Here is a 27,979-nt window from a genome sequence, read left to right on the forward strand (position 1 = left end):
ATGAGACGTAAACGTGTACGTGAATCACAAAGGGGAGGACCACTGCAGTCTCGCGATGACAATTCGTTTTCTTTGAGTGCTGGTGTGATCTCGCGAGAATAAACCACAGCCGAAACAAAACTCATTCTTTCTTTGTTTCTTTAGTCACAATCTTCTTTTCGAGCACGTAAAATCAGTTTCCCATCCTTCTCAGTTTAGTTACACGTGGTCATAGGTTTTACTCGAGAAATGGAAAAGATACATTACAATTAGTGGCTATGGAGATCCTCCCCCATGAATTTTTTGCGCACTTCATTTCCTGCATTTTCGTGTGTTTTTTATGCGGCAGTTAAATATTTTCTGCCCCGTTTTATGGCGGAAAAGTTCTTGATTCTGTCAAGGAAACATATACTGGGGAAACTCATTTTGTGTTGGTCTCCATATATTATTCTCACCTTTAAAAAACTAGCATCACTGCTAGACATATATAAAATACTTTTACTTTTTTGTCTTTCTGAGATCAGCAGTAACTTGCTGTGCTTAACTGTGCATGTGTTGATATTTCTAGCCTATTTTAATTTATCAACCACTCAATTTTTTTTTTAATTTGATAGGGACACAGTAGCCTATAGTCACAATACAAAGTATGGGGCTGATGTGCTGCACAGAGAGTTAACAGGATGATTGAAAACAAGGATAAACAAACATCTTTAGATTACCTTGCAAACTTTGCAACAACACATCTAAAATCAAAAGGCAGTGGTTCAGCTTAATTTGTTTATACTACTGGCATCTTCCACCATCCCCCTTTTGCAGCCAGAGGCTAGACTGTGCATCTGCTGAGTAAGATCACAATGAACAACGTTTACCACAAAAATATTCAGCAACTGTATTTACTCATAATTCCTATTTGTTGAGTGAACTAGTGAGTGAAGGAGGACTTGCCACTGTCACAGACATAATACACCAATATGGTGCAAATGCATTTGAATACTGGTCTTTGGGGCTTGTGGAAATTATAAGAGAAACACAGCACTGAAAGAATCTTGAACTGGAATGTATTCTCTCTTCTGCAGCAGCAAAGATGGTGATATAAGTACAAATTTTACGTTTTTTAAGGCCTTATTTAGTTCAAAGTCTGCAAACTTTTCAAGAGCTCTTTATCAGATTTAACTGGTGATTCTATTTAAGTAATTAGCATGTACCAGTGAACACTGAAATTATAGTTCATTTAGATAATGCTTCACAACTGCCCGAATAAGTCATTTGAGGCATTCAAAGTGACTCCAGAGTTACTAGACTTGCTGTAGACAGACTTAGGTGTCCTCACTCCAGTGTTGAGATGTGTTGTTGGACGGAGTTTTACTGAAGCTCAAAGATGACTTTCAGACAGAACCACAGCCTAAATAACAGCTAACAGTTTTATCATGTATTGAAATAATGGAGGAACACAAAAAGACCATAAAAAGCTCCCATTTATACTTACAGAAGTGGGGAAAACCACATTCAAATAAAATTGCATATTTGATTTTTATACCACAGTAATGACAGTGTCTCACAATGTCACCCTTGTAAATTGTGAAATCTTAAAAGGTCTTAGCAGTGCAACAATTAAGTCAGTATGGTTTTACTGTGTGGAATTGTAGGACCAGCAATGAAAAATTCCCAGATTTGTGTCTCCACAAGAGGAGCCTGGTGGGTAAAAGCTCTACCTCCATTTGTACTTCTGGAAACTAGAGGAACCATAAATAGGCCTGCAATCTGAGAACGTTGCCACAAGGACAAATACAGGAAATCATTCATACCTTATGCAATAACTCTTAGCAATGCAACACATCTGTCTAGCAGTTAATCATCTCTTCTCTCATGTTAATATTTTGCTTCAAACCTGTACTGTCACAACTTTGACCACTGTGTGTGTCGAGGTTTGCTGTTGAGTTTGAGATATTTCACTTTGTTATGGCTGTCACAGGGTACACTCTGGACAGGTTTCCAGGGTGTCACAGGGTTTACACAGAAAAACAGAGAACCATTCATGCTCACATTCACACCTAAGACCAGTTTAGAGTCACCAGTATTTTAAACTCCATGTATGTTTTTATATTATTGGAGGAGTACCTGGAGAGAAACATGCAAAGTCCACTTTTTATTTAAAAGTAACTCTTTCAAACAGTAATGTTTGAAAGATTTACATTAAATTTTTGTCATACTGCATTTTTATATTGACCTGTATAATTATTACCATTATTCATTTTTTTAAATTATAGGCTGTTTAACTTAATGTTTAGCTTATATGACAGAATTCCTATTGCTAGGAAACATAAGGAAATTCTGGGTCTTATAATATGTATTAATTTATTCGTTTGTTCTGGACTGTGTTGAGAAGTAATGAGAAATATTTTAAGTTATTTAAATTTCCTTTAAAATATAAATTATTTATATATATATACGCGTGCCAAGTATTCCGACAGCGTAGCACAAAATACGGCGAGTGAACTGGATGCGCGTCGGTTGTAACCATAGCAACATAGACTAATACTATTTGCTCGTATAGTTGCTGTTGCTCGAATAAAACTAACTCAGGATATTTAATGAGGCCAAATTTCTATAGGCCAAATCAGCTTTCTGCTGCTGGGGGAAAGGTAAGCGACTATAAACGCGACTTTTTTTGTTCGCCTTCTATCAGCGGACCTGTCGTTTTTGGCCAGTGTGAGGTAGCACTGTCGCCACTGAGTTTCTTATGTCTGACTAAATGTGAATATGTGCCAAAATGCTTCGCAGGTTCCTAATGAAAGCAGCGGGGAACGCTGAAAATGTCTGTTAAAAAATTGAAACAAGAAGAAAAACTGACCCCGAAATCCATAGGAACACACAGCAAGTATGCTTGGTTATCTTCTCCTTACAGTTATTTAATTGTTCTTGACCCAGTTCAGAATTCATCTCCGTGATATGAAAACCACAAATCACCTGATAAGCATGTTTTATAGGGCATTTCGTGATCTAAGGAGGCTCCAGTCCCTGCTTGCCAAAAACAGTCCCAGACAAGAGGTGGACAGCAACAACAACAAATGACACCACACCAAGGCTGAATGTCTAGACATTTTAATAACAGACCCCACAAACCAGCTCACATTGTTACCTATCTGTGTGTATTATTGTGGTGTGAGACTCCTTGTGTTTGCAGGTGGCAGTGTTGAGTCACAGTAAAGGATGCAGCAGTGGAACCAGCAGATCCATCCCTCCTCAAAAAAACACAAGTAGACACAGGCCTGAGAGTGACATCAGCAATGAGGCCTCAGAACTGGACAAATTCAGGTTACATTTCCTAAGGACTGCCTAATCTCTGAAATAATATTAACTAAAATCTCAAAGCACACAGTTATGAGTCCAAGTCTTTTCTAATACTAATACAAGTAAGATGCATAAAATTAATACATTAGAGGCCCAGTTGACCTTTATTATGTTGACTCTGAAAATGAAAGAATCGTAGGTTGACTTTGTCTAAGATTCAGTAACATGTGCTACTAATCTCAGCTGTGGATATACTGGTAGAGCTGTTTTTCTGTAAGACAGTGATCTGCACTGCTCAAAAAATGATCAAAGTATAGCATTTAGTCAGCTAAACTTCTGGGATATTGATCTGATCTGATATGGTCAGTTAAAATGGCAGAGGGAGTTGTTAATCAGTTTCAGCTGCTTTGGTACTGCTTTGTTGATGAAATTAACAACCGGTGTCCTAGAGGAGTAACAATGAGACAATCCCAAAATAGGAATGGTTTCACAGGTGGATCCCGCTGACATTTTTTCCCTCCTCATCTTTTCTTGCTGTTTTTTTCACTCGTTTGCATTTGGCTAGTGTCACTACTGGTAGCATAAGGTGATACCTGGACCCTACAGAGGCTGCACAGGTGTTCCAACTCCTTCAGGATTATTGATCAGAGATCCCCGCTACATGCCATTGTCAGAAGGTGTGCTTTGTCCACCAGTACAATCTCATGTGCATGGAGATTCCAGGGAGATAGGCAGTTACTTTCGAAGAGCTGGACAGGGCCAGAGAAGGTCACTTATCCTTAGCCCATCAGCAGGACTGCTGTCTGCTCATTTGTGCAAGGAGAAACAAGATGAACACTGCCAGAGCTATAAAATGACTTTCAGCAGGCAACTGATGTGAAAGTCTCTGACCAAAGAATCAGAAACAGATTTAATGTGGGTGGCCTGACGGCCCAATGTCCTTTAGTGGACCCTGTGTTCACTCCCAGCACTGTGGAGCCCAACTAGTATTTGCCATAGAATACCAGAATTGGCAGGTGCATGACTGGTGTACTACAGATCACAGCAGGTTCACCCTGAGCACATTTGACGAACAGGAAAAGGTTGTGGAGCAAATTATTTTGCCTGTAACATCATTCAGCATGACCTGTTTGGTGGTGCGTCAGTGATCGTCCAGGGAGGCATATCTATGTAATATTAATGGGTTGCATTTATATAGCGCTTTTTCGAGACCCTCAAAGCGCTTTACAATTCCACTATTCATTCACATACTGGTGGAGGCAAGCTACAGTTGTAGCCACAGCTGCCCTGGGGCAGACTGACAGAAGCGAGGCTGCCATATCACACCATCAGCCCCTCTGGCCAACACCAGTAGGCAGTATGTGAAGTGCCTTGCCCAATGACACAACAACAGAGACTGTCCAAGCTGGGGCTTGAACCAGCAACCTTCTGACTACAAGACAAACTGCCAATTCTTGACACGGGACACACAGCCCTCTACAAGCTAGGCAACATCACTCTGACTACCATTAGGTATTAGGATGAAACCCTTGGACTCATTTTCAGACCCTTCACTGGTGCAGTGGGTAATGGCAGATAAAGGAATTGATACCATTGACACTTGGCTGATCTAAATCCAAAGGAACATCTTTGGGATATTATGTTCATCCAACACCACCAGGTTGTTCCTCAGACTGTCCAAGAGCTCGGTGACAGCCTGGTATAGATGTAGGAGGAGATCCTCAAGGACACAATTCATCATCTCATTAGAAGCAAGCTCCAATGTTCTTGTTCATGCATACAGACATGTGGGTGCTACTAAGCACCATTTTAAGTCCTACAATGAAATTTTGTCAAAATAGACTAATTGGCCCTATTATTTTTTTCCACTTTAATTTTCAGAGTATCTTTGAATTCAGCCCTCTGGAGGTTAATAATTTTAATTCCCATTAAAAACGATTGCATCCTTTCATTCCAAACACAGGACCCAGTCCCTACCTGTATAGATATCCAGCATAATATGTTTTCCATTGATATCTGGTATGTTTTCAAATGTAAGGGTGGCTTGCTAAATTAAGAAAAGTAATATCCACATTCAGATCTTTTCAAAGAGGAAATGTTTCTGGACAGCTTTAAGTCCTCTCTATACTTCAGGGAAAACAAAAACTGTATTGAGGTTAAATTCTAATCCTAAATGTGACTAAAATGCTTTCAAACTTTTCTGATGTTGGTGTTTGTACATTAATTATACAGTGAAATATTTCTTTAAGGGATTAAATGCAATATGTAGTTCTTTAAAGTTAATTGTACATAATTTTCCTGTCATTTACCAGCATAACATACAGAGACCAAAGATGCTTCAGCAGCCACCCGTTGCATGAACTGTTCTCTGACATCCTTGTGTCTTTGATCAAGAACCGACTGTGCAGGTGAAATATGTTTGAAGTACTTAAACATTTCTTCTGCTGTAATAGATACGGATAACTTCTGTGATAATATTTACTCTTTCAACAGTGAATGGATTGAGCATGCACCTCCTGAGTCAGTCCTTAGAGTTCTCATCTGCCTGCGATTATTGATCAGAGATCCCCACTATCAGGTCCAAGTTTAAAAAACAAAACAAACTTTAATTTTTTATGCTTTTAATTTAATGAAAAAACATTTCTGCAAAATAAAAACAACAAATGCTGATTTTATTTTATTTGATTTAGAAAATCCTCCATGAGCTCCAAGGCATCAGTTTACTTGCCAGGGTAAATGCCTAATGTAAAAAAAGAAGAAAAAAAAACAATGTTTCTTTTGCCCACAGTGATATGATGCCACCCTGAACCCTTCTCTCCTTTGTCTCTCAGTATATGGAGTCTGTCACTGCTCTGTATATGTCGTGTGGGGAGCAGGCGTTTGCCACGCAGAAGCTGGTCACAATGACCTGTGAGTAATCTGAAGGCAGACTCACAGAGAAACACTGATAATATAAGTTTTATTGTCCTTATCAATGGCGGATTAACTGACTGTATTCCAGACATCTTTCAGAAATTATCTGCCACTCAGGATCAAAGAGTCTGGGTCATCGAGAGTGGCGCTCACAGGGTAAGTGATAAGTTGTGACGAGGTTATCTGTGACTGTGTGCTGTTTGTTGTCACTGTTTTGGCATGTCTGGGTTAAACCAGAGAGAGTCAGCATAAGACATTCAAAGAATTCTGGATGGAAATCTGCAGGCAATGGTAACAAAAGTATAAAATCTTTTTAAAATGTTATTTAGAGGGAAATCAATTCATTTTTTACGCATTTAAACAAAATAGACTAGCATTTTTTATGAACAGTCTTTATACCCCAGAGATCATTGTAATTACAGTTAATTTGGATAATGGTTTGAAAGTGATGTTAAAGTGAGTGCCTTGAGGCATTTCAAGCTAATAGGTGCTTCTAGATGAGTTTAACTCTGTAACATAACAGGAAATGATTTGTGTTTAAACCATGGAAAAATACGCTAACAGTGATATATATATATATATATATATATATATATATATATATATATATATATATATATATGTTAGTTATTTTACTATTAATTTTACTGTTACTACTTCCTTTTTGCTTTACATTTGATAACATTATTTAAAAAACATTGTCCATCATAACATTCATCTGTTCATAAGACCTTGGCTTAGAGTAATGTTCTCATGGTTAATAGTAGAATTTCCCCATCATGTTTGTTTTGTAAAGCAAACTTTTAGAAAACTCAAAGAAGCTTTTTCTGTTCAGATATAATTCATTCTTCAGTCTTTCAGAGAACACCTTCACATCACAGTTTTGGTTTAAAACTGCTTATCCCATCAAGAACTATACTGAGGCAAAAATTCTGCTTCCTTTAATATTTCCTTTTTCCTACTTAAACTTTGCATTCCAGGGCTTTGTCCTGGCCATTATTCAAATACCTAAAGAGTAAGGTTTTGTGTTTCCCTCCATCCAGTGTTTTTCTGCCCTTTATCTGAATCTGGGTCATGGGGTGCAGTAGTCTCTTCTGACACCTTGTCCAGCTCTTCTGAGTGCACACCAATGCATTCCCTAGCCCGCCAAGCATCACGATCTCTCCAGTATATCCTGGGTGTCCTCCCAGTTAGACTTGCAGAAAAGACCTGACCTAAGAGGTGTCCAGTAGGCAACCTGGTCAGATACATGAACCACCTCAACTGGTTCTTTTCAATGTGGAGGAGTAGAGGCTGCATTCTGAGTCCCCCCTGAATGGCTGAGCTCTTAAATATATCTCTTGAGTCCAGACATCCTTCACCGGAAGCTAATTCCTATTGCTTGTATCTGCGATCCAATTTTTTTAGTCACTACCCACAGATCAAGGATGTAGGTGAGGGAAGAAGCATAGATTGACCAGTGTGGTTTTTCTTAATTTTTTTTGCCCAATGCTTTGTCATTTGGGAAAGTACTAATGAGGATTGATGACACTTTCGCCATCTCTTCATTTCTATTTCCTTTTGTAAATGAATACCAACTCTGACTGTGGTAGACTATGGCAAAACTCCTCTCGACAACTGATAGCAGTGTGCTACTGGGAGCCCTGCTAGCACTCACCACTTTGGCTGAGAGGTAAGTAAATGTTGCACCGAAGACTATACATACAAGGACGGACGATTTCATCTGTTACAAGATTTTCTTCTCTGTAGCATAGAATTTAAAGAGGAGATTGGGAAGCTACTGATAGTGGAGAGCCTCCTTGTAATACTTCAGGAATACGACCTCCTGTCAAAGAGGTAAGAAAGCACTACTAAGTTGTTATTCTAATTTATGGAAAAGGTTTTTTCACCCATTAGTGCTGATATACAGTCATAAAATCTGGATGGAAACATAGACAGACACATAAAATAGAGCTGTAAAGAATAATAAAGTGTATATTATCTCCGCAAGTATCAAGTTATATTCACTTAACATAAATAATATTGGGGTTAAACTTCGTCCAGAATGAGTGCGGAGCTGTTGAGGCTGCTCTGCCCGGTTCAGCTCGTGAGGGCTCAGGTGAGGGAGCTGGACGGTCTGCCAGTACTGCTGAGCCTGTTGCATGGCAAGCACCTGAAACTGCTATGGAGTGTCACCTGGGTGCTGGTCCAGCTCTGCGAGGACCCCGACATCAGGGTGGAGATCAGAAGCTGGGGTGGCGTGCAGCAGCTCCTCCGGCTGCTCCACAGGTTCGTGAAAATGAGCGAGTACAATGTATTTAAAGTTTAGATTACAACAGTTAGCTCTCAGTTTGAACATTTATAGTCTGTAAGTTGTTTTCACTAGTTTTCAGTGTGATCCTTGTCTTTGAAGGGACAGATTAGCAAATATTGCTGATGAATCTGTCTGGAGTTTATTACCTCATATATTTTTCTATCCTTTTTTTTATCCTTTCACATCTTTGCTGGTTAGAAAAAAAATGCTTTCCGTTTGTCTGCAACATAATCTCATCCAATATTTCATAGCTAATGATGGAGGTTGTAACTTTAGCTGACTGAACAGCATTAAACAGCTTTGTTCTCAGGCTTAAAACAGTCACAGTGCCAAAAAATAAGGCACAAAATCATTCACACAGTGACAGGCAGTACATCACCGACCGCTCGTCCATTGAGGCGCTCTCCAGTGCCAACGCAGCCGGTCGCATCCAGAGAGAGCACATGAGGGAGGAGCTCAGCCCTCAGGAGGTGGTGGACAACACGATCGCGCTCCAGTCAGGTCAGGGTATACGCTGCATATCACACAATTTATTTCTGGGTACTGTGTTGCTCAGTGGCATGGTGGAGCGGTGGTTAGTACCACAGCATCACAGTAAGAAAGTCCTGGGTTTGAATCCACCAAAGTACCCACCAGCTTTTCTGTGTGAGAATATTATATATTTATTTATTTTTAATGATATTAATTTATAAACTTATAAAGTACTCATTAGTGGAAACTGGAGAAAAACAGGTTTTATAAGTGAAAGACTTCTATTATAAAATCAGTCACATGGAGAACAAAGCCTGTGGGAAAGTTCAACCCAAGAACACGCTTGGGGTAAAAACACAGGTTATCTACTAATAATACATCTTAAAATCTGGAAGAAACGGTGGAAATATGAAACTTTTACTGCTTGGGAACATATTTGTACCTTTGTGATGGTTAGGAATTTACATATAGTTACGATACGTTCCAATGATCCCTGTCCCTAGGTCTGCGTAGGGACAGAAGCGGACATTTATTCCACCTCTGTCTCAGAGAGTTTATGATAAAGCATTTTTTTGTCCCTGCTGCACAAAAAGAAAATGCTACCCCAGTCTTATCAGTAACTGAGGATGTAAACAGTTTTTTCCTGACATGAGACAATGACGACTGCAGAGAGTTGACTAACCCTGTCTGTAATTGCACAGGAAGTGGTTGTAAATTTCCTGTTTTCAAACGTCTGATGACTCTAACATAAAGCAGAACTCGTTCTTGCTCACTCCAAACATGCATGCCCCGAGAAGTATCAATAGGGAAAGCTTAAGATTTACATTTCAAACACAGTGTTTCCTTCTGGCCTTTTGGTTTTTTAGAGAGTCATATAAATATTTACAGCTGTAATCCAGACTATTTAGGACTCTGTGATTGTGTATATGAGTTCTTAAATTAAATTCTATCCCTTTAATCCCCCTTTCAGCCTGCTGTACAGCTCTGACTGAGATGAGTCTAGATGACACATCTGCTCACCACATTGTTCAGGTAAAGAAGGGTTCTTAGTGGAAGAGCACGTATTAATCAAATGAGAGTGCTTTTGCTCTTGATCCTATTAACAGGGAGAAATATGTAAAAGCATGAGCTATAATAAATAAAAATAAAAACACATGTATATGTTTTTGCGTTAGTTACATTTGACCTTCTTTTCTTAGGAAAATGGCATCTATATAATTGCAAAGTTGATTATACCATGTGACTCTGGACAAACAATCACTTCTTTACAGGTATATGCTATTATATGTAACAAATTGCATAATAATCTAAATGTTCTAATTATAGGAAATAACATATCTGTTTGTGTACTGGCAGTGCTATGCATTCCGGGCGCTCCGATTTCTCTTTAGTGTGGAAAGAAATAGACATCTGTTTAAGAGGTGATGAAACGGCATTAAAAAGTTTTAAAATATAACAGAAACTGTCTAACATTAAGTTCATGAAGTGGATGAATTGTTTTAAAATGAGCTACTGTTGGAACACTGCCAGGGAAAGAAGTCTCATTATTGCTTTCCACTGCCGTTTTGTGATCTTTTATCCATTACAGACTCTTTCCCACAGACCTCTTTGAGCTGTTTATTGATGTTGGACATTATGTGCGGGACCTCGCTGCCTATGAGGGCCTGCAAACCAAAGTTTCACTCTACACTGTAAGAAATAGCTTCTAAATGAGTTTATTTGTTTATTCAGCTGTTTTGGAGTTGGGGGAAAAAAGGAAAAACATTGACTGCCGTGGGGTAAAATAAATGAGGTAAACTGACAAACAAACAAAGTTTTTGTGTTTTCAATGCAGAAAGAGGAACTGGACAATCTGAGAGAAGGCATTGAGACAGTGGACCAGAACCGACCTCCTCTCAGAGTGATCAGTGGCTACTCTGTGTTGGACCATCTGGGCACCGGGGCCTTTGGAAGTGTCTTTAAGGTAAACATCAGTAACAGGGAAACATAATCAAGAGTGACCAAATTTGGAGTTGGTTGTGATGTTTTGCATCTTTTCTTTTTAAATTTACTTCAAATTTATTGGTTTGATGACAGGTCCAAAAACAGAGCGGCCAGAACATCCTAGCGTTGAAGGAGGTGAATCTACACAACCCTGCATTTGGCAAAGACAAGAAGTCCAGAGACAGTAATGTGGAGAAAATCATCTCAGAGCTCACAATCATCAAAGAACAGGCACTTGGCTCAATACAAATCACAAGTGAACTGTATTTGGACAGTATGATTACATGTTGGAAGTTAATGTGTTGCTTATTTATCTCTAGATGACACACCCGAACATTGTTAAATATTACAGGACTTTTCTGGAAGGTGAGCATAATGAACTCTGAAACTGAAAATTACAGGGAGTCTATTTGATTGTCTTGAGGTCCATATTGTTATTCTCAGGCTCTACTAAAGGATATTTTCCTGATTCATAATCCCTGTAATCCCTGTGAGCCAAAAACTCACAGGGATTACTTACTTACTAGGTTCATTATCTGTAACTGTAGTCATGTTTAACATGAACATCCACAGGTATAATGGCAAGAATCTGAAGGAAATTAAGGAAGAGCATATAATAAGTCCCCTTTAAAGAAGAAAAAAACAGCAAAAGGCCAAACACACTTATCATAATGTCCATTTAGGTGACAAGCTGTACATTGTGATGGAACTGATTGAGGGAGTACCACTGGCTGAACATTTTAACTCTCTGAAGGAAAAACAGCAGCAGTTCACCGAAGACAGACTTTGGAATATATTCATACAGGTAACAAATGCTAGTAAGTGCTTTGTAAACTGCTTGTACTGCATGAAGTCTGATTGTCTACCGCCTGACTAATTTGACACTTCCCACAGGGTCCACAGAGTAAAGCGCTATACACAGGCCATTTGCCATTTACCATTACCTTTTTGTGGTTAAGAACAAACTTAATAGAAAACACAATTAAACTGAAACCTAGAAACTGAGAGCTAATGAAAATTAGACTCAGCCATACACAATCAACACAGTCACAAGGGATGAAGTAAAACTCCAGTGAAGACAGAAGAGGACATGGGATTAAACAGGAAGTGAATAATGGACCATTACTGAAAGGGGAAAACATGAATAAAGAAAAAAAAAAATCTCAACATAGATGAACTAACTCCTAGGGAACACAGAAGGATGAAAAGAAACACCCAAGGGGACTAAAATGCAAGAAACAGCAACTAGAGCCTAGGTACAACAAAATATTAGAGTGTAAAATAAAAATAACCCCGCAAAACATAAAAATCATAACTTTAAACACCAAAGCAAAAACCCAAACTCACATATTCGTTCAAAACGCAAAGGAACAGAAACCCTGGCTGCCAAACTGGTTTTTGATTGTTTTTGATAATAGCCAAAATGAATGGCAATAATTTTCACTCGGCAAATGAGACACACATGGATGAGCCACAACTCCTAAAGCACTTCTAGCATTGAAATGAACATAATTTCTCCATGTTCCTTCAGATGTCTCTGGCATTGAGGTACCTGCATAAGGAGAAGAGGATAGTCCATCGCGACCTGTCGCCAAACAACATCATGCTAGGGGAGAAAGATAAAGTCACCATCAGTGAGTGTGCAGTTAGGTTTCCCCACAGAACATCTTGTCATATGAAAAGTTTAACTCTTGTCTTTCCTCTACCTGAAGCTGACTTTGGCCTAGCTAAGCAGAAGGAGGAGAACAGCAAGCTCACATCAGTGGTTGGCACCATCCTTTACTCCTGGTGAGGAAGTTAAGTCCAAACGTTCAGCTGTTTTTGTCTTTTATTACAGCCTATTAAAGAAACAGCTGGAAAGTTATTATGTTATTCCTGGCTGTGTACACTTGTTTTGTGTTAATCGAGCTGAGGGAACAGAAATCTGCTCACATAAACAACTGTGGGAACTCTCCTCCAATTAGAGGTTTTAAATACGATGGTTGTCCTTAGAATTAAGCCTCAATTTGGCTTCAGGTAAAAAGTCGAGGCCTAAACTTGAGTTTTAGAGTTTAGAATCCATTGCTGTGTGATTATATTCCTATAATGCTGTCCGATTCACATACACTTTCTTTTTCCTTGTCAAATTGTGGGGTCCTTCTAATCTTCTGTGATCATCGTCAGATTTTGTGGCTTCATTCAGAGATTTATTGCATGAATGGTCCTCATGACTCAAGATTTTCAGTGTGGTGATGTGTTTTTAGCCCAGAGATAGTGAAAAACGAGCCGTATGGAGAGAAAGCTGACATCTGGGCTTTAGGTTGCATCCTCTACCAGATGGCCACTTTACAGCCTCCATTCTACAGCAGTAACATGCTGTCACTGGCCAGCAAGGTAGCATGGAGACACACAAGACTCACATTTTATGCCTAACTTCATATATTTACTTTCTACTGTCAGTCACTGATCACTCTAATTCTCTGCTGGCAGATTGTGGAGGCCGATTATGAGCCAATTGAAGAAGGTACTTTTTCAGAGAGAGTCATCGACATGATCAAATGGTGAGCATAGACTGTATACAGAAGATCAATCAATCAATCTGGCTTCATTGATTCAGTCATTGGCTTCTGGAATCTGTGTTTGAGGATTTTCTTTTTATTTAGATTTTACACAGCATCTCAATTTTTGGCTTTCTGGTTCCTCTATTGTTTCTACTAGATTTTCTTAACTGATGCATGTTTAACTTAAAAGCATTCACTAAGGACGAGGTCTCAGGATTAGCCCTGGTAGGAAGTCCAGCACCACAACAGTTGCAATTTATTTAAATGTATTGGTGTTTACGTGTATTATCCATGTGGAAAAATAAGAAATAAAATAAGAAATAACAGAACAATCAATTATTTAATAAATGTATTCAGCACTTTACTTTGTGATGTGATGTCCTGTCAGGTGTTTAAATCCAGATCCAGATCTGAGACCGGACATTATAGCTGTGAGTTCCAGGATCTCTGACCTCATGATGAAGCTGATGGATGGACTCTACACTTCCCAGAATTCACTGGAAAGAAAAGCAGAGCGAGACAGGAAACGAGCACAGAGGTTTTTCCTAGAAAGAGATAAAATTAGGGTGACCTGCTCTTACTCAAACATGTCACAGGTGAATTCAGTTCTTTGAAATCAGAAAAAGACTCTTCACTTTATAAATGTTAAATACAGATTCATGAACGTCTGTACTGTGCTGTAGTGCTTATAAATAAATATATTATTAGCCTGCAGAGATTTAAAATGGTGCTTCATATTTTACAGGAAACACCCATGATGAAGACTGAATATGCACCTTCATGCTCCTCTACAGCCTGCAGCTCAAACCACAGCAGAGAGCAGAGACTCGCTCAGGGTATCTGGGTATCTTTATACTGCTCAGACTGTGAAAGGTGTGAAGACACAATGCTAACATGTTGTGCGTATGTGCTTAGATGACGGCCCTGATGAAGATATTGAAACAGGCACAGACACTACCACCAACTCTACAGGGAAACACTACGGTTAGTGGTGTCAAAGCTGTGATAATGCACATGATCACATTTTTATTACTTACTTCAAAGAGACTTTTTTTTGTGTTTTTCATACATCCAAATATTCACAGGCATGTTTACTTTACCTGATGATGCCTCACTACTGTTAGTTGTTGTGGTGCCATTTAGGGATTCAAAGCCTTTTTTCATTTATAAACATTTATTTTCTCATTTCTTCTCACTGCTTTAGATTTTTCTGTTGGTTGTTGTGGATTTTGCTCACTAATTATACCCCAAACCCCATTTGTTTTACTATTTATCTTTAATCAAAGGCTCAAAGTCAGCTGCCTGTGCTACCCCTGATCATATTTTAGTCAGGTAAGTTTAACACATTGAACACATTTCCAGCTGTATGATTTATGTAAGCTCTGGGCTTAATGTATGTGGTAGCAGTCTGGAGCTCATCCTTTGAACTTGAAGAACGTGTAAATGTTTGTTGGTAAACACAAGCAAACTGAATCACTTTTGTGATTTGCTGTTTTTCCCAGTGGGGATTTTGCAGCTGCAAAGGTGAAACCAAGACCGGGTAATTTTTTGACTTTATGGCACTGCTTGACCTCTCAGACTACAGAAACCTTTTCAAATGAGCCTACATGGCTTTCTTTAGCACTCATCAGTCAGTTTGTTGGTTTTGCTCTAACCTCAGTGTCAGCAGGAATCTGCGTCTCCCAGAAGAAGCTTCGCCAGATTGATGATCCAATTCAGAGGCTTCTGGTGCAGCTGCACAAAATCATCTTCATCACTCAAGTAAAAGCATAAAGAAATGTTTGCTGAATCTCATGATTCAAAAATTATAAATGCAGTCACAGAAACACTCTATCAGTTGGACTATTTGGTCCAGCTGAGATCAACCCATGAGGAATATTTTGTCAGGAGTGGTTAGATTTGTATTTGTTGGTAATAACCCGCATTTATTTAATTTCCAGCTTCCACCAGCTCCACACCACCACATTAAACGGCGCCTTGTTGAAAGATTTAAAAAGTCTCTCTTCCAATTTGGCAGCGATCCGTACAACCTGAAAGTGGAGCTCAGCAAGGTTTGAACTGTCAACTCATAATTCAGAACTGCACTTGAAGTTAAAATGCAGGGAACTTGGAAAATATGGTCAGACAGAATTTGTATTCAGTGATTGTACTTTATAATTTTCCTTCATAATGTAGGACTGCTCAGCAATCATAATCATGATCATTTTGACATTTCTGTGATCAGAATGTGAATAAGCACAATTCACTATCTTTGGAAACATCAGATATTTATTGGACTAAAGAAAAACTGCAGGCTTCAGATTGAAAGCTAGTTCAAAATAAAGCAAAGCATCGTAAGCAGACCACAGCCTGATGCACAGCCTGAGTTTTTAGGGAAAAGGCAAAACGCAGCCCTATGAGGGAGAGGGGCATGCTGCATTAATAACACATAGCAAAACAATGAGTCATTGTGAAACATAATGTGGCACAATAATGGCTTTGTAACAGATATCTTGTTTTCATAACTGTGAAACTGTTTTCCAGACATGTGACCACAAAACATGTGATGCTAACTTTGCTGTCATTTTGAACATGTGGTGTGATCTTGGTGACAATGTTAGATCAAATGAATAAGGCCCTAGTTTTGCAGGCCTAGAGACCAGTCAATAACCCTCTGGCAACCACATGTCGCTAGGGAAAAATCTGTATTCCCCAACTGGTTGGCAAAAACCTATGTGATTGCTTTGGTCAGTCGCCTATTGCTAATAGTTTGAATGGAAGTGAGAGAGTTGTCTGTATGATGCAAAACAGAAGTTGAGAACATTCACCTTTAAAGGAAATGTTTCACCTTTTGAAACATGTAGGTTGAGGTTCCAAGGCAATCCCTTCCCCATTTCCAATTTGCCATACGCTTAATCCAGTGGTACTGCTACTCGGGTAGTCGTTAGTGAGTATGAAAAACTACAGGCAAATGTGACAAACATGAAAATCTACAGGTAAATGTAGAAATCTGCCAGCAACTCCAGAAATCACTAGCAGGTTTTTGGTGCATCACCTTCCTGAAGGTCATCTTCCAGGAGCTGAGCCTGCACACAAACCAGGGAGAGGGATAATAAGCTTGATTTGAACTCAGTAGAGAGAGAAAAAAAAAAGAAATTATTTTTGCTCCCTTCCTGGTTTCTTTGATTGTGTGTCTGTATGTGTCACACAGTGTGACACATACAGGGAGTGCAGAATTATTAGGCAAATGAGTATTTTGTCCACATCATCCTCTTCATGCATGTTGTCTTACTCCAAGCTGTATAGGCTCGAAAGCCTACTACCAATTAAGCATATTAGGTGATGTGCATCTCTGTAATGAGAAGGGGTGTGGTCTAATGACATCAACACCCTATATCAGGTGTGCATAATTATTAGGCAACGTCCTTTCCTTTGGCAAAATGGGTCAAAAGAAGGACTTGACAGGCTCAGAAAAGTCAAAAATAGTGAGATATCTTGCAGAGGGATGCAGCAGTCTCAAAATTGCAAAGCTTCTGAAGCGTGATCATCGAACAATCAAGCGTTTCATTCAAAATAGTCAACAGGGTGGCGTGTGGAAAAACCAAGGCGCAAAATAACTGCCCATGAACTGAGAAAAGTCAAGCGTGCAGCTGCCAAGATGCCACTTGCCACCAGTTTGGCCATATTTCAGAGCTGCAACATCACTGGAGTGCCCAAAAGCACAAGGTGTGCAATACTCAGAGACATGGCCAAGGTAAGAAAGGCTGAAAGACGACCACCACTGAACAAGACACACAAGCTGAAACGTCAAGACTGGGCCAAGAAATATCTCAAGACTGATTTTTCTAAGGTTTTATGGACTGATGAAATGAGAGTGAGTCTTGATGGGCCAGATGGATGGGCCCGTGGCTGGATTGGTAAAGGGCAGAGAGCTCCAGTCCGACTCAGACGCCAGCAAGGTGGAGGTGGAGTACTGGTTTGGGCTGGTATCATCAAAGATGAGCTTGTGGGGCCTTTTCGGGTTGAGGATGGAGTCAAGCTCAACTCCCAGTCCTACTGCCAGTTTCTGGAAGACACCTTCTTCAAGCAGTGGTACAGGAAGAAGTCTGCATCCTTCAAGAAAAACATGATTTTCATGCAGGACAATGCTCCATCACACGCGTCCAAGTACTCCACAGCGTGGCTGGCAAGAAAGGGTATAAAAGAAGAAAAACTAATGACATGGCCACCTTGTTCACCTGATCTGAACCCCATTGAGAACCTGTGGTCCATCATCAAATGTGAGATTTACAAGGAGGGAAAACAGTACACCTCTCTGAACAGTGTCTGGGAGGCTGTGGTTGCTGCTGCACGCGATGTTGATGGTGAACAGATCAAAACACTGACAGAACCCATGGATGGCAGGCTTTTGAGTGTCCTTGCAAAGAAAGGTGGCTATATTGGTCGCTGATTTGTTTTTGTTTTGTTTTTGAATGTCAGAAATGTATATTTGTGAATGTGGAGATGTTATATTGGTTTCACTGATAAAAATAAATAATTGAAATGGGTATATATTTGTTTTTTGTTAAGTTGCCTAATAATTATGCACAGTAATAGTCACCTGCACACACAGATATCCCCCTAAAATAGCTAAAACTAAAAACAAACTACAAACTACTTCCAAAAACATTCAGCTTTGATATTAATGAGTTTTTTGGGTTCATTGAGAACATGGTTGTTGTTCAATAATAAGATTATTCCTCAAAAGTACAACTTGCCTAATAATTCTGCACTCCCTGTATTACATGATTTAACTCCATCCATCCACTCATCCTTTTCAGGGTTGATGGAGCCTATCCCAGCTGTCATAGGGCAAGAGGCAGGGTACACCCTGGACAGGTCACCAGTCTGTCGCAGGGCTAACACACAGAGACAACCACTTCACACGCACTGAGGGGCACTGAACTCATTACCTTCTTGCTGTGCGGCAACAATGCTAACCACCATGCTGCCTGCTTTAACTCATAAAACAAATTTTAATAGTAGACAAAGACAGCCTGTGTAAATATAACATTTTGTTTTTAAATGATGATTCCATTTATTAAGGGAACAAAAGTTATCCAAACCCACCTGGCCCTGTGTGAAAGTGAAATGGCCCCTACGCCTAATAACTGCTTGTGCCACTATTGGCAACAAAAACTGCAGTCAAGAGTTTGGTATAACTGACTGTGAGTCTTTCACATCGCCGTGAAGGAATCTTCTTGGTAGAATTGTTTTAATTAAAACGCGTTGGAGAGCATTTAAGCATCATAATTCTGATGCTGGTATATTGGTCTTTAAATGAAATGCTGTTCGTTTTACACCAGATTTAACGGGAATCAAACCTTCCAAGAAGTTAGACTTCTTGGTTAAACAAAAATTTCCCCAAAATCATCAATATGATTTTTCAAAAAATGTTAGACAAGCCTTTGAGTTATTTCTAGTCACTGTGGTTTTACTCCTTGGACTCTCCGTGGATGTCATTTTTGTCTAGTCTGTTTTTTATTGTTGAATCATGAACTTCGACCTTCACTGAGGCAAATGTGGCCTGAATCTCTTTAGATGTTGTTCTGGATTCTTCTGTGACTTCCTGAATGAGATATCGATACACCGTTGGTGTAATTTTTGTAGGCTGGCTGGGAAGGTTCACCAGTTTTCTCCATTTGGGGAGAGTAGTTTACACTGTGGTTTACTGGAGTCCCAAAGCCTTGAAGTAGCTTTGTGAGCCTCTTTAGATTAATAAATGTCTATAACTGTGTTTCTCATCTGTTCTTAAGTTTATTTAGATTGTGTATTTTTTGAGATTGTTGTCAGGTTCTATTTAAATAATTCTTGATTCATTTCTTGATTTTATGAATTCATGAATTCAGAGAGGAGGGAAATACTTCTCCAAAGCACTGTAAAAAAAAAAAAAACCGGAAGGATGTAGAAACATGAAGGCAACTCACACAGAACAGGCGAAAGATGTGAGAAAGGAAAATACTCAGAAGCATAAGACAAATATCAAACAAGAAGATTACAACAGATACAACAGAACATGTCTGGGCTACATTTACTGTAACTACTGCAGTAAAAGCTTCTTAAACACAGCTCTGTGAAGGAATGCTTTCATTTTGCAGTTTCACCATCTTGATGTAAAAAAAAAAAAAAAAAATCAAAATCATAACATCACACAAAGCCAGCATTGTTTCACTCTGCAGAGCACCCCGTGCTCCTCGATGGATGCAGTTTATGACTTCATTCCATGTGTGCTAGGCCGCCAGAACACATTTAATATACCCACCATAGAAGCTGCTGTCAGCTATTTTAAAGCCACACCTGAGGTCCTGTAGCTCTGTCCTTTCACTTTCATGATATGATAAACCACAGGGAAGGAGTTTGATAACAGAGTGATGTTTAAGTCTACCATCAAAAACATGTTCCTGCATGAATTTTAATTCAGCTCCTGAACCAATGGCAAAATATTTTCATTATGAGATCAGAGCTCACCTGTCTGTGTCTCTTCTGCTGCCATGATTAATGAAAAATAAAAACATGAGACCAGCAATGGCTAGGTTACCTGATAAACAATGTCTCGTGATAAATCTGCTCTCAGTTCATTCATAGATGATATTAAATAGTAAGCATCTCTCCCTGTAATTACAAGGAAGATTAAAGCATAGCCTGAGTACAGAACATTTTTATTAGCTTGGCACAACTTCTACTGTAAAGCTTCTTTCTTTAATGATCTGATGATGTGAGACATTTTTGGACTGGACATTTTTTAAACTAATTTCAGAGACGTTTAAACATATCTCATAAAAGAGGGCATTAACACCAACCTTAAAAGCTTTGTGAAATCACTGAAATCACCGTGCAAAATAACTCAAGAGTCAGAAACTGAGGAGCTCTCTGCACAATCAAAATGAAATATTTCTTAAAAATCTTTTTTTATTGCATACAGTTGAGTCTACTTTGTTCCAGTACTCAGTTTACAGGAAGTCTTGCTCTGTGCTGGTGTACCTTACAAATGTCTTGTAAGAATCACTTCATAAAATCAGGCAGAACTTAACGGTGTTTGTCTCTCCTCTTCTTGGCTCTCAGCTCGTCCAGGCGTCTCCAGAGCTGATGGCATTTGGTTCAATCAGTTCAGATTGGTGGCCTTGGATCCACCACTTCACGGGAGACATCCATACCGCTGACAGCACAGGTAGTGCCATCAATGCCCAACTTCACCATAAATTTCCAGTAAAAGACAAGCAGAGCATCTTATGCAGAAGTAGAATTGCAAGTTAATTCTGATGTAAAAATAAATAAATAAATAAATACTTTGTCTCTTCTTTGTGTTGACAGTTGATGTGAATCTCAGAGATGGAGTTACATATCACCAGATGCAGGTTGGTGGTGAGAAACTCAGGAATCTTTCTAATAGGAACAATTTTTGCTAGCTAAAAATAAAAGTCATATTTGGCATATAAGTCTATGTAAAACTGCATTGAAAAACAATTAAACTATTGTTTGTATAAATGTCGTGTAGGTCCTCCTGCAGAGGCATAGTGCCAATGTAGGCTGGTTGGTGAACAACAAATTTATTCAGAGAATAAATAGTTTGCTGATGGCATAGTGCCAACTATTATTTCATTAAAATTCAATTTTATGGATCTGTATTACTTTACAACTGCAGGTGTCGACTCTCCCACAGATGGGTCTCATTTTGGAACAGTGTTTTAATTTCAACTTCATCATGATACTGAACTTCTGTCTGCGGCCTCTGACATGGTGTTTTGTTTGAATGTTTTCAGGCAATCATTGAGGAACTGCTGAATGAGAACAGCTACTATGAACCAACAAACAGCAGGTAAACTGGAAATGATGTATTTAACTGAAACATTAGACTCACAAAATCTAGCGCTTGAGCTTTTCTAAAAACTAGTTCAAGACAATTCATTATTATCATGACTTGTCTTGTTCAGCGCCCACAAACCTTTAATGAATTTCATTTCAATAGCAGTAATTGCTTTGTTTCTGTGGCTACAAAATGTAAATGAACTATTATGCTGATTTTCAACTCTTTATTTTTGCATGATTTACAGTTAAAAAACAACAACAACTCTTTGTTTGTCTTATGTTGGGCCTTGTTGCAGTCCCTCAGTTTATCCATTGTCTGAAACTAGCTATTTTAACATTGCCTCCTTTGAACAAGTTTTCTTTTGATTGGTTGCCCCTCTCAAGCAAAAATTTGGAACCGCAGGTGGGTGGGGCTTCTGTATTTATAACTGCAGCTGAATGACTGAGAAGACCATATTAAGATAATACCTCAGCTCAGGTACAGATATCAGTAGGAAAATACAAAAAATACAAATAAATTACAAACAAATATAAAAGAAGTAAGATATTACACTCTATACAACGGTAGCATACACAGTATGTGATTATGGATACTGTGTACGGATATTAGGGATATCCAGTCTATTTTACATCAGAAGTAGAAACGTAGAAAGGAGTAGAAAAAAACTGTTTCAAACTGAGTGTTTAAGGCAATCTGAAGCCTGAGCATTTGGTTCAGAGATTACTTATATATATAATGGGGCCATTATCTGAAACTTTTACTGTATGTTAGTCTCTTTTCCTTTTGTTATTCCAAACTAAGTTTAGTGGGACAGTTGTTTCAAACGAAATAAAGATTTCTCTCATTTTTCTTTTTTTTCTTTTTTTTCTTTTAGGCTCAGAAAGAAAAGAAATGACCAAGAAAAAAAGTAACAGTTATCTTCACTCATCCCTAAAAACTCAAACTTAAAATTTATTTGGAGAAGAATGAGTTCACAATGATACTTCAACACTGCTTGAAATCTAATGAACATTTATCCCAACCCTCATTACAAAACATATTCTCATTGAACATAAAAAGAATATAAAAGTAGTAAATGCATACATTAATTTGTTTGCACATAAACATGATTACGGTGATATTTTACCACAGTGCTCATAGTCATGTTGCCACCTACTCTTTTGATCTCAGGCATTATTGTTGTCTCTTTTTCCCATAAATGTGAAGTGACTGTATGAATTTCCAAAGATATATTAATGTGTATATATATATGAATATATATACATATCTACAGATAGATACGGATGTAATTAAGTTTGAGACTGACAGTTATTCTGTTCTCAGTTCAAAATCAAAATTTAAAACTTGTTTAAAATACTTTTTTTGAAGCACTTTATACTCTCAGGCCCAGACACTGCATGTCACAGCATGTGTTTTTCTAGTGGCTGCAAGCCACAGTGACCTTGTTTGCTTTCTAAGAACTGATAAGATGCAGCACATTGACCTTAATTCAACATATCACAATTTTTGACTGGATTTGAAAGAAAAAAAAAACCAGGTAAAATGTTTTGCACTGTAATAAAATGCACTCAATCAGCATTTTTACTATAAAGAAGATCTAAAATATGACTGACAGCTGAAGAAAAGCTTTCTTTTGCACTTTGACTCACTGTTATCTGTATAAAACTATTTAAATGTTTGTATTAATAAACATTATTTAATTCAGCAAATGTCTGCCTGTAATGTTTTAATATTAATATAAATATTGTGTATTCTTTTGATGTGCTGTGAGGGCTATTCATGTTGAAGGTGAATTTAGTGCATAAAATGTGCAGGTTTGATCTCCAAAAGTTGATTCTGTTCATCTGGATGTTTTCAGTGGGAGAAACGTTTCGTCACTCATCCAAGTGACTTCTTCAGTCTCAGCTGACTGCAGGTTTCCCCAATCTTATAAACAGTACATTGCATAATGACTGAAACCAGCCCACTGAAGGAACAAAGGGCTGGGAGGTCAGTTCCTTAATCTTAATTATGCAAATTCTCATGACCATTGATCAACAACCACTGACCAAAACCCACTGATCAATGGCCATGAGTACCATTCACAGAGAGTTGGGGAATGGCTGCAATCACAGCATTGTAAGATGGCGAAAGATGTACCCTTTGGCCCCCTCCTCGATTCAGAGATGGTCTTTCCCTTTTCACATAAATGGCCTCCTTGACTCCGAGCTCAAACCAGCGTTCCTCCCTGTCCAGGATGTGTACATCCTCATCATTGAAAGAGTGTCCACTGGCCCGTAGGTGTAAATAGACTGCAGAGTCCTGGCCTGACGAGGTAGCTCTTCCGTGTTGTGCCATCCGCTTCGCCAGAGGTTGTTTGGTTTCCCCGATGTATAAATCCTTAACTGGGCTGGTTTCAGTCATTATGCAAATGTACTGTTTACAAGATTGGGGAAACCTGCAGTCAGCTGAGACTGAAGAAATCACTTGGATGAGTGACGAAACGTTTCTCCCACTGAAAATGCTACGTTCAGATGAACAGAATCAACTTTTGGAGATTTACTTATCTGGATGATTGAACATGCATCAAGACGTGCAGGTTTGATATTGATTGACTCAAATGAACAGTGATGGCAGAAGCAGTCAGATGAAGTAAAAGTACAAAAATTCAGAGCTAAATAAAGATCTTCATTGCAAATAAGTAGTTATTGTCAGCAATATATATTTGAACAAAAATAAAAGTATGAAAGAAAACTAGCTAGTATACTAGTATATATTTTTAACTGGTGTGTGTGTGTGTTATCTAAGCTAATCTATTATCATAAAGTAATATAGAGAGTAAAAAATCACAATATATCTCCTTTATGTTTAGTTGACAATTGTAAGTACACAATAGGATTAAATGGGAAATATTAAGAGCTTTCCATCATTGATATTGATGGAGGTTCATTTGGAAAGAATCCATTCTTCAGTAACATAAAGGAATCACTGTCATGCACATTAGGTTTGCTTGCAGCTTAGTCAGGGTTTAACTGTTAATTACACAATTTCAGTTTCATTTAATTTTCCCATACACGTAAATCAGATTTGCTGAAACTTCAGACTAATTAAAGTTTATTCATTACTATAACAACCCACTGAGATGATGATGGTCTTGTTTTTGAGGGGTCAAAAATGCAACAGAAATGAAAAACACAGACCAGTAATGGGAAAGACAAACACAAACAAGAAACATTAAAGAAATTTAAAGGACACACAACTATCAAAACACAAAGAAAGGGAAATAAGTACAGTGGTGATTTTATTCTTATTTGGTCTGTAATTATTTGCTTTTTCCATTTTATCAAAGTGATAAAATATGTTAGACAGCAGCCTCTAACGTAGCTCCTTACTCTAAATTTTGCACCCACTTAGGACACGTCATCAGATAAAATTATTTACTGCTGTATGCAGTTCATCAATTGATCAACAGGGGGCAGTATGAGCCTTTAGAGTAAATATGGTCTGACCTCAAACAACCTCACAGCCCCATGAAATTAAACTTGAACCAGAAAAAGAAATACTTAAATTCTCAGTGGAAACATGACAGAGCAGCATAAAATTTAATTCACAAGACTTTAATAGAACAAAGAAAAGCATATGAAATGTGATCTGTTTAGTGATATAACAAATTAATGCAACATATAAAATGACACAATGCATACAGTCTTACTGCAACGTTTGGGATGTGGACATCAAAATAAGTAAAATCACTTTTAGAAATGTCAAGACATAGAAAAGTTTGGGCACAATTAAAATAGGCACATTTGAGTTCTTACAGTACACGGGATGCTTGCTCAGATGCTTACACAAAGCAGGTTAAGGTCCGTGTATCTTTAATGTAAAATCATCACATTAGTTTCTAATTTGTTACAGTCTCATCATTTGTTGCATTTTGTTAGCATTTGTGTGGATTTATGATCACTCAGATTTCAGATGCTGTGATACTGTCACTGTAATGCCCACGGTCCACTCTGTGTGCAAAGCAAGTTCGTTACGACTTACAGAAACTGGCATTTAGCCATGCTAGCAGCTAAGCGCCTTAAGATAAATGTGAACATCTGAATGCTAACACACTCACAGAAGGCTATCATTATTCACATGCTGATGGAAATGTTGTCAGCTTTGCAGGTATTTTATCATTAAGTGATTATGCTCATTTCCAGTTAAATACTTTTATTATTGGACTCCATTAGAGTAGGTTTGTATGATTCACACATTTATCTTATACTGGCCCCTCAGTTCACTGACCGCCTTAAACAGGACATTTTAGCTCCCTTCCCTCTTTCTTCGGATTGGCTGCCCCTCTCAAGACAAAGTTTCTGTGCTCATGGCTGAAGCTGTGCCAAAAGTATAAAAAAACCATAACCAAAAACCAAACAAAAAAACAGTTGTTTGTAGGAAGCCTGAACTTTTGGCTCAGACCTCAATATTTAAAAATTTTAGCCATCTTTAATATAAGCATCTATCACTGTAAGAGTACAGATATGACAAGAAATAAGGACGAGCACAATAGGTCCTCCTTAAATAGCGGTCAAAAATATTTTTCACCTGATATTGGCACTACAGAGAAAGTTAAGGAGAGTGGTGCCACAGCACAATCATGGCTGAAAATCTAGGAAATGTTTTTGTACAATCTTCATACAGCAACCAACATGTTTTCTCAGTATCAAAATAATAATAACAATAATATCCAGACCCAATAATATGCTTTATGATAATAGTGGGAAAACCTTTTTCCATTTAGAAAGTAAAAAAGAGAATAAAGTTGTATATTATCATTAGCTTACTCTTGTAATAAATCTGTCAAGCTGTAAACGAGTCCAGCAGATTTCCAACAAATTTTACCACAGCAGCTTCACAAAGAGATTCTAACATTGGCAAGCTCATACAAACACTGCTATGTTTATTGTCCTTATGCATTACCTCTAATCCCTCATTTTCTACACCGTGTCAGTTCAGACACATTAGTTTGTTAACTCCGATTATGAACACTTACCCTTATGGAGGAAAAAACATTGCATTTCCCTTTAATTTTGTACAAACTGAGTTTGAGAAATTTGTATATAAAACCTAAAGATTGATTCCTTATATTTGCTATCTTGCTATAACTAATGCTAAATGAGGTAAAATTAATCCATGTGATATTTCATGCAAATATAAATACAGTAAAAACCAGAAACAGTAAAGAGAAGACTGAGAGTGATTCTCAGAGGTTATAAAAATGGAGATTAAAGCATTACTGCATCTTCCTTTGAAGTAGGATTTTTGTTTACAGAAATACTTGTTAATGTGTGATTTAAATCTCTTCTTTAAACATGGAGTCATATCTGCAGATCGAGCTCTGACCTCTGGACAATAACTGAGGTAAGTCACTCTCTGATCTGCAGCTGCACCTTTGAGCGATTTCCCTCGGAGGAAAGAAAAGTTCTTTGAGCAGCTTCAGAGTGGAAAATCAGCAGAGTTCATGTGCTGTGAGGAGACGGCGTGAGTGTGCTGAGTGGTGACCGACTTCTGGTGTTTCTCCAGGTTCTGCAGATCCTCCAGCATCTCCTCGATCAGTGGAGGCATGGAGCCCGGGATCTCCATCTTCAGTGTCACCACTCGCTCAGCTCCTGTAGACATGGTTTAACAATGCACGTGTAAAGCTTTATTGGCAGGGAGACTTCATGTGATATAGATAAACAAAGTCTGTTTTTTACCCATATTTACTGACACCAGCTTTCACCTTTGATTGTCAGGCATGTCAAATGTTGTGCTGGTTTTTATCTTGTGTCAAATATGCTGCACTTAAGTTTGTACTTTATGTTTAATGTGAAAATAAATGCACAGCTACAATTTCCCTGTGGGAGAGGAGCTGGAGTGTGTCAGATACACAATGTAGGAACCCACCGGTTACACTAAGAGGAGGATGAAATGCATAACATGCCTTGCAGCATGAGGCAAAGAACACTTTGCTCAACTATTATGTGGTAGCCTATTAATAGTAACACTAGTTCTGTAGCAGGCAGCCACTGATGACAGCAAATTCACTGTGAGACACTCAACAAACACTGTGTAGATGAAAGCACTTTGAGAAAAGGAAGATTTGAAAACAGTCAAAGAAAATTCCACTGAACCCAAAGTTATTTCCACCCGGTTTTTATCCAGAGGAATAAACAATAAATAAATAAATAAATAAATGAAACATTTCAAAAGACAAAAAGATGATAGGAGGAGTAAATTGTTTTCTTTTCGTTTGTCTTACAAAAACGTTTAAATATTAAAGAAGTATAGTCATTAAAAATGCAGGTAATACTTTATAAAAATAGTACAGTATTAGTAAGGCATTAGCAAGTGCTTAATTCATGATTTATAACGCAATACTCCTCCTTAGTATGTCATTTATAAATACAGATATGTTTATTCATCTGTTTCTGTTACACCATGCACAGCTACAGGGGCCTTCCAATGGATAATGACTTCTAGTAATAAACATTTTCATAATAATATATTTATAAATTACATACTAAGGAGGAGTGATGCTATATAGATGATAAATTAAACGCTTGCTAATACTTAGTATACTAATACGAATGCTTAATCATGTGACATTCATCTAATACATAATACTTTTTACTAATCCTGGGTAAACATGACTTCAGACTTAATAGCGCAAAGAAACCA

General features: G+C 38.2%; 1 protein-coding gene across 4 annotated transcripts; it reads left to right on the plus strand.

The window, feature by feature from the left end:
* Positions 1 to 2,503: 2,503 nt before the first annotated feature.
* nek10 (NIMA-related kinase 10) lies at positions 2,504 to 27,195 on the plus strand. Of its 4 annotated transcripts, none has more exons than XM_040030724.1 (36): positions 2,504 to 2,621; positions 2,761 to 2,857; positions 2,967 to 3,027; positions 3,164 to 3,294; positions 5,583 to 5,678; positions 5,764 to 5,848; positions 5,961 to 6,002; positions 6,102 to 6,180; positions 6,272 to 6,339; positions 7,776 to 7,855; positions 7,933 to 8,019; positions 8,227 to 8,451; positions 8,838 to 8,977; positions 9,918 to 9,979; positions 10,147 to 10,218; positions 10,304 to 10,368; positions 10,536 to 10,638; positions 10,782 to 10,910; positions 11,024 to 11,161; positions 11,251 to 11,296; positions 11,614 to 11,735; positions 12,462 to 12,564; positions 12,643 to 12,718; positions 13,174 to 13,303; positions 13,400 to 13,470; positions 13,859 to 14,066; positions 14,216 to 14,306; positions 14,386 to 14,454; positions 14,757 to 14,802; positions 14,973 to 15,010; positions 15,131 to 15,231; positions 15,411 to 15,521; positions 20,551 to 20,656; positions 20,800 to 20,843; positions 21,249 to 21,304; positions 26,843 to 27,194. In XM_040030724.1, exons 2-36 carry the CDS (start codon positions 2,793 to 2,795, stop codon positions 26,943 to 26,945), a joined length of 3,249 nt encoding a protein of 1,082 aa, XP_039886658.1. In that variant the 5' UTR covers positions 2,504 to 2,621; positions 2,761 to 2,792; the 3' UTR covers positions 26,946 to 27,194. The 4 variants fall into 4 exon arrangements, with proteins under 4 accessions (XP_039886658.1, XP_039886660.1, XP_039886659.1 ...); XM_040030726.1 differs by lacking the exon at positions 26,843 to 27,194 and adding an exon at positions 22,170 to 22,964 and having other exon boundaries at positions 20,800 to 20,850; XM_040030725.1 differs by lacking the exon at positions 26,843 to 27,194 and adding an exon at positions 22,170 to 22,964.
* The last annotated feature ends 784 nt before the right edge of the window (positions 27,196 to 27,979 follow it).

Source organism: Simochromis diagramma, unplaced genomic scaffold (genome assembly GCF_900408965.1).
Source record: "Simochromis diagramma unplaced genomic scaffold, fSimDia1.1 OVJJ01000361.1, whole genome shotgun sequence".
NCBI classification, from domain to species: Eukaryota; Metazoa; Chordata; class Actinopteri; order Cichliformes; family Cichlidae; genus Simochromis; species Simochromis diagramma.